This window comes from Culex quinquefasciatus, chromosome 3, assembly GCF_015732765.1.
Source record: "Culex quinquefasciatus strain JHB chromosome 3, VPISU_Cqui_1.0_pri_paternal, whole genome shotgun sequence".
Lineage (NCBI taxonomy): Eukaryota > Metazoa > Arthropoda > Insecta > Diptera > Culicidae > Culex > Culex quinquefasciatus.
The window spans coordinates 92,470,405-92,477,938 of NC_051863.1; the positions used below are offsets into that span (position 1 = coordinate 92,470,405).

Consider the following 7,534-nt stretch of genomic DNA (forward strand, 5'->3'; position numbering starts at 1 on the left):
AGAACAGTATAGCTCTGGTTCCTTGCGAGTGTCCTATTTTCTTACCTCCACGTTGGCTTGGTTTTCATGATGACCTAGCTGGTGGCCTGTGGAAACGGATCGTAAACCTTTGACCACCGCGGGTCAGAGTAGAGACGGCTAAAAGAAAGGGGCGCGACAATGTGGGAAAGGGAAGTAATTTGTGATTGTAGACGGTATTGTTTTGATTCGCAGTATGTTGAGTCAACTGCTGTGGATGTACCTGAGCATCGCAGAACGGGGTTTCTCTTCTTTCCATTTCAACGAACAGCTATCTTCTGTTTATTTTGTTTCACTGATTTTCTAAAACGGCTTCTGATTACTATCCTCCATTTGATTTCGATTTTACTTATATGATTCTCTTGTTTCTCGACGCTTTTCCACTCTATTTTACCAATTGATTCTGCTGTAACAAACTGTCTGCTTTCCTTAATTTGGCAGCGATGTCAATTTTGTTTATCATGTGCCTTTTCTTTATTTATCTATTTGAATAATTTCTAATTTCTACTATCTTTCTTTTACTATTGATTCTTTACATAGTATATTTCCTTCACTGTCCATTGTTTTGAAACTTCACCTTTTCTTAAGCAAGTGAGGTTCGAGCCCTTACTCAATTTATGGAATGATTAAAGGATTAACACAAATATTACTATTGTATTTTTGAAAAACTTTTCTAAAATGCTTAGGACCAAAATATTGTAACAAAACACCGCGACAGAAGAAATAGCAACAGATAAACATGACTCAACACTAGGAAAGGTTTCAGGAGAAAACAATACACAGTAAAATAACAACTAGTTTTTGAATTCAAACTAAACTGCTTTAATGAAAGTTGATAGGCACACTATAGATGGTAGGCGCTTATACTTACATCAAACCCTACGTAATGTACCACCCCCGGCCGAGTTAAAATGCGTAACCGGAAAAGAAGGTGTGCATGCCTGGCACGAACACTCAAAGCGTGTTCTAGCGTGTTGCTCGTACTGACTCAGAGCAAGGGAGCAGTTCTCTAGGATTTCGGTCATTCGATTTTTTTTGTATTTTTTAATCCGGCTGAAACTTTTTTGGTGCCTTCGGTATGCCCAAAGAAGCCATTTTGCATCATTAGTTTGTCCATATAATTTTCCATACAAATTTGGCAGCTGTCCATACAAAAATGATATGTGAAAATTCAAAAATCTGTATCTTTTGAAGGAATTTTTTGATCGATTTGGTGTCTTCGGCAAAGTTGTAGGTATGGATACGGACTACACTGGAAAAAAATAATACACGGTAAAAAAAATTTGGTGATTTTTTTATTTAACTTTTTATCACTAAAACTTGATTTGTAAAAAAACACTATTTTTATTTTTTTTTATTCTTTGATATGTTTTAGAGGACATAAAATGCCAACTTTTCAGAAATTTGCAGGTTGTGCAAAAAATCATTGACCGAGTTATGAATTTTTTAATCAATACTGATTTTTTCAAAAAATCGAAATTTTGGTCGCAAAAAATTTTCAACTTCATTTTTTGATGTAAAATTGAATTTGCAATCAAAAAGTACTTTAGTGAAATTTTGATAAAGTGCATCGTTTTCAAGTTATAGCCATTTTTATGTAACTTTTTTCAAAATAGTCGCAGTTTTTCATTTTTTTAAATTAGTGCACATGTTTGCCCACTTTTGAAAAAAATATTTTTGAAAAGCTGAGAAAATTCTCTATATTTTGCTTCATCGGACTTTGTTGATACGACCTTTAGTTGCTGAGATATTGCAATGCAAAGGTTTAAAAACAGGAAAATTGATGTTTTCTAAGTCTCACCCAAACAGCCCACCATTTTTCAATGTCGATATCTCAGCAACTAATGGTCCGATTTTCAATGTCAATATATGAAACATTTGTGAAATTTTCCGATCTTTTCGAAAACAATATTTTTACAATTTTCAAATCAAGACTAACATTTTAAAAGGGCGTAATATTGAATGTTTGGCCTTTTTGAAAAGTTAGTCTTGATTTGAAAATTTTAAAAATATTGTTTTCGAAAAGATCGGAAAATTTCACAAATGTTTCATATTTTAACATTGAAAATCGGACCATTAGTTGCTGAGATATCGACATTGAAAAATGGTGGGCTGTTTGGGTGAGACTTAGAAAACATCAATTTTCCTGTTTTTAAACCTTTGCATTGCAATATCTCAGCAACTAAAGGTCGTATCAACAAAGTCCAAAGAAGCAAAATATAGAGAATTTTCTCAGCTTTTCAAAAATATTTTTTTCAAAAGTGGGCAAACATGTGCACTAATTTAAAAAAATGAAAAACTGCGACTATTTTGAAAAAAGTTACATAAAAATGGCTATAACTTGAAAACGATGCACTTTATCAAAATTTCACTCAAGTACTTTTGATTGCAAATTCAATTTTACATCAAAATGAAGTTGAAAAATTTTGCGACCAAAATTTCGATTTTTGAAAAATCAGTGTTTATTAAAAATTCATAACTCGGTCAATGATTTTTTGCACAACCTGCAAATTTCTGAAAAGTTGGCATTTTATGTCCTCTAAAACATATCAAAAAATAAAAAAAATTAAAAATAGTGTTTTTTTGCAAATCAAGTTTTAGTAATAAAAGTTAAATAAAAAATCACCAAATTTTTTTACCGTGTATTATTTTTTCCAGTGTAGTCCGTATCCATACCTACAACTTTGCCGAAGACACCAAATCGATCAAAAATTCCTTCAAAAGATACAGATTTTGAATTTTCACATATCATTTTGTATGGACAGCTGCCAAATTTGTATGGAAAATTATATGGACAAACTAATGATGCAAAATGGCTTTTTTGGGCATACCGAAGGCACCAAAAAAGTTTCAGCCGGATTAAAAAATACAAAAATTAAAATCAAAGAAAAAAGACCGATTCCGTGGAGAACTGCTCAAGGGTGAGATGTAGGTGTAAGGGCAGTGCGTGTTCGTCGGGAACCTGGTGCATAAGATCGGTCAAGGCCCGTTCTTACACTGAAAATTGCGAATTGCGAATTGCGAATATCGGCCGGAAGGTAGAAATATGCTTTCCCCAGACCGAAGACCCAAGAATTCAGTTGAATCCGGTCACAAAATTATCTACCTCTCCGTGATTCTTGGTTTCCCAGTCTTGGAGAACCGGAATCTTGCTTAAACCACGAATCACGGGATGAACGTGATGAACGTATTCAAAGCGTGGGAGGAGTGGGCCGACTACCCGAAGAACTTTTTGCTTAGGCTGCAGCACACCTTCCTGGGGATTGCGATTGTGAGTAGATTTACTTATTGGTTTGACAATTTCAAAAATACAATCTCTCAACAGGTCGAAAAGCAACCGGAGGAAGTTCCCGCCCTGCTGAAGGGAATTGCCGATACAGATTCCAGAACGCCAGTGCTTAAGCACGACATCTACAACGACGGGATGCCGCTAAACACCACGGAGGACATAGACGGCGTTCCGATGCAGAGCTCGGAGGAGAAGCTCAAAACTGGCGGCCCAGTTCTCCCCTCTACTCCAGCAAAAGCCACAGCAAGCGTGAAGCGTCCCTTTTATCGGTCCAAACCAGCAGCAAGTCCACCCATCGGTGAGGACTCTCAGAATGGACAGATTACGGGCGAAGGTCATGCAGGTTTATCAACCAATTGCTGGTAAGTTATTTTTCACCAGTAAATATTTGATTTCACTGATAAAATGTTTCCCTCTTTCCAGGTGGCACCCGCCGGGTTGTTTGTTTGTTTGTTTGTTTGTTTGTTTGTTTGTTTATTAAGTATCAACAGGCCACCAATGACCCCAATGATACTGTGACTATGTTACACAATAATAATTTAATTACATCTAAAAAACTCCAAAAATTGCTTTTTCAAAACATCACGTGACACATTAAAATCAAAAATTGAGGCTACTCGATTGAAGGTCCGTTGAAGTCCGATGATGGAGCCGTGTGCACTGTAGTTGGCAGCTTCAAGTGGGATTCGGAAGAAGGCACCTCCGCGCAGCACACGAGATCTAGCTTGCAGATTCAGCTCACCGAGTAGGAAGGGGCAATCAATCCTTGATGTGAGCAGGTCGGCAACAGCGGTTACACGTGCGGCGTTGCGACGAACAGCCAAAGAGTCCAGATGGATAAGCTGACATCTGCTTTCGTAGCTTGGGAGACGGTGGGGGTCTCTCCATGGAAGCAAGCGGAGTGCGAAACGAATGAATCGCCGCTGCACGCTCTCGATCCTCTCCGAGCTATTCTGGTACCAGAGATTCCACACCACGGAACTGTATTCCAGGGTTGACCGGACGAGGCCGCAGTACAATGACTTCAGGCAGTAGACGTCGGTGAACTTTTTGGTCGCACGAAATATGAAACCAAGCAGTCTTGAGGCTTTTGCAACGATGTATGCGACGTGATTCTTGTACGTGAGCTTCGCGTCTAGCAGCACTCCGAGATCGTTTATGCATTCGACCTGCGGGACGGTTGTTCCGAGGAGCGTGTAGTTGTGCGTGATCGGCCTGAGCTTCCTGGTGAACGATATAACGGAACACTTCAGAGGGTTTAAGGTCATGCGGTTAGTGGCACACCACTCAGCGAATTTGTCCAGCTGCTGTTGAAGTAGTACAGCGTCATGCGTTGAGTTCACGTACCGGAAGATCTTCAAATCGTCGGCATAAGCGAGTCTTGGTCCATCCAGTACAAAATTGCTGTCGTTAAAGTAGAGCAAGAATATAAGAGGCCCCAAGTGACTTCCTTGCGCTACATTGTTATCCGAGCATTCGTTGGTGAAGGTTGTCTGAATCAACATGACTCGTCGCGTCCCGGCGCAAAACGCCGGCAATATTGCCCTACCTGCGGCTCAAGCAGGCAAAAAAGTGGGAATTTCCAAAAGGAAGGTTGAGGCCTCAACTGATGGCCAAAAACCGGGAATTTCCAAAAGGAAGGTGCTTTTGGAAGTGACATCGAACAGCAAAAAGACGAAAAAGAGCGACGGTACTGTACCGATGGATGAGGAGGAGGAGAACTCTTCGTCGCACGAGGAGCAGCTATTGAAGAACAACAAGTTCGCTGGACTGCCTGACGAGGACCAGGTAGCGGAAGCAAAGGAGAATGAAGTGAAACAGCGAAAGGAGAAACTGCCTCCTTTTTATGTGCGGCAATCAGCAGCAACGATCGACTTTCGAGCGGGGCTGGTTGAACTCATCAAGTCTGGGAAAGTCCTAGGCAACATTCGTCTGTGTCAGGACGGATTTAAGGTGCTGGTGCAATCCAGGCAGCACTATCAACTGGTCAAGGATTACTTGACCGAAAACGAGGCGGAGTACTTTACCCATGATGTCGCCATGGATAAGCCGTACAAAATCGTCGTCAGAGGTCTGTACGACATGCCAGTGGAGGAATTAGCTGCCGAGCTAAAAGTTTTGAAACTGGATGTGTTGGCCGTGCACAAAATGAGCCGACGCAACAAAGACATCAAGTACCGTGACCAGCTCTACCTGCTGCATTTGGCTAAGGGATCGACGACGCTTCCTGAGCTGAAGGCAATTCGAGCGGTTTTCAACATTATCGTGTCGTGGGAGCGATACCGACCAGTGCATCGTGACGTCACACAATGCTTCAACTGCCTGGGTTTCGGGCACGGAGGTAAGAACTGCCACCTGAAGCGTCGTTGCGCCAAATGTGGTACCGATGCGCACATCACATCCCAGTGCATCCAAGATTCGCTGGTGAAGTGCCTCAACTGCAACGGTGAGCACTCGTCAACCGACCGAAAGTGCCCCAAGAGAGCTGAGTTCGTGAAAATTCGGCAGCAAGCATCGACGAAGAATCAGCCTCAGCGTCGTAGAACTCCTCCAGCCCTGGTGGAGAAAATTTTCCACCTCTTCAACCGCGACGCCAGGTCCCAAACTTGGCACCGTTGCCGTTGGATCCCAGGAAGAGAGCTGAGATGAATCATCCACGGCCGGGTTCCAGCCAGGAGCCGAGACCGCCACCACCGGGCTTCAGCCAGGAGCCAAGACCAACCCAAGAACCAGCAGTTGAGGAAAATGGTAATGATCTTTACACCTCAACCGAACTCCTCAATATTTTCAAACAGATGTCCGCTGCACTGCGTGGATGCAAAACCAAGACCCAGCAGATTGAAGTGCTGACCTCGTTCGTCATCCAGTATGGATCGTAGGTCCCTCAAGCTGCTGAATTGGAACGCTTGCTCCATTAGGAGGAAGAATTTAGAGCTGGTGGATTTTCTTCGCGAGAAGGAGATCGACGTAGCTGCCATCACGGAAACTCATCTGAAGCCCGGTGAAAAAGTTTATCTGCAAAACTACAAGATCGCGACGCAGCTCGATAGGACCACCTCTGGAGGAGGAGGTGTGCTTGTCGCTGTTCATCGTGATCTCAAGCCACGCCGGCTGCCACACTTTAAGCTGGACATCATCGAGGCCGTTGGAGTGGAAATTCCCACTTCGGTTGGCCCAGTACTCTTCATTGCTGCATACTGCCCACGTCAGGTGAATGCCAGAGATGGTTCAGCAGCAAAACTGAAGAGCGATATCCAGAAGCTGACACGGCGGAGCGCAAAGTACATCATCGCTGGTGACCTCAACGCGAAGCATGAAGTTTGGGGCAACAGCAGGAGGAATCGGAACGGAGTGATTCTGCACAACGATCTGCAAAACGGATACTACAACGTTGTGAGTCCGGATCGTCCAACGAGGGTGGCTCGGTCTGGGAATCACTCAATCATCGACTTCTTCATTACCAATATGGCTGAGAACGTGGCTCATCCTGAGGTGTTTGAAGAGTTGAGTTCTGATCACTATCCGGTGGTTGTGGAGGTTGGAGCTTCCGTTACTCCGCAGCGGCAACCAACCCGGAAAGATTACCACAACGTTGACTGGCAGCAGTTTCAGCAAGTGGTCGACAGCAACATCGACTATGATCAACACCCGGAAACTTCTGCCGATATTGATCGTTCGCTGGAGGTGATCCAGCAGGCTATCAACCAAGCAGAGGCTGCCAACGTTCGAGAGGTTCCTGTTAATTTTAAGGTAACTGATATTGACGTAGATACTAAACACTTGATTAGACTTAGGAATGTTTATAGGAGACAATATCAACGGACTGGGGACTATGACAAAAGATTTCAGTGAACAATTTGAACAAAATCATACAAGACCGACTTGACAATATCAGAAATCAAGAATTTTCAAAACATGTAAGCCAGCTTGGGAATTATTCAAAACCATTTTGGAAACTTTCAAAAGTTCTTAAAAACAAACCAAAGCCTATTCCTCCTCTTATTGTTGAGGATTCTCCTTTGATTACATCCGAGGAAAAGGCAAATGCACTTGGGCTTCATTTTGTTAGTTCACATAATCTTGGCGCTTCCATGACCAGCCGTAAAGAAACATCAGTTGCCAATAGTATTTCAACAATCAATGACTCTACCTTTGAATTTCCTGCAGATTCCCATGTTTCTGGTGAGGAAGTCAAAGTTGCAGTTAAACAAATGAAAAATATGAAAG

General features: G+C 42.4%; 1 protein-coding gene across 1 annotated transcript; it reads left to right on the forward strand.

Annotated features, from left to right (window-relative positions):
* Window positions 1–2,992: 2,992 nt before the first annotated feature.
* LOC6049959 (U2 snRNP-associated SURP motif-containing protein) lies at window positions 2,993–4,056 on the forward strand. Its single transcript, XM_038260973.1, has 4 exons — window positions 2,993–3,289; window positions 3,344–3,669; window positions 3,731–3,747; window positions 3,935–4,056. Exons 1-4 carry the CDS (start codon window positions 3,191–3,193, stop codon window positions 4,054–4,056), a joined length of 564 nt encoding a protein of 187 aa, XP_038116901.1. The 5' UTR covers window positions 2,993–3,190.
* The last annotated feature ends 3,478 nt before the right edge of the window (window positions 4,057–7,534 follow it).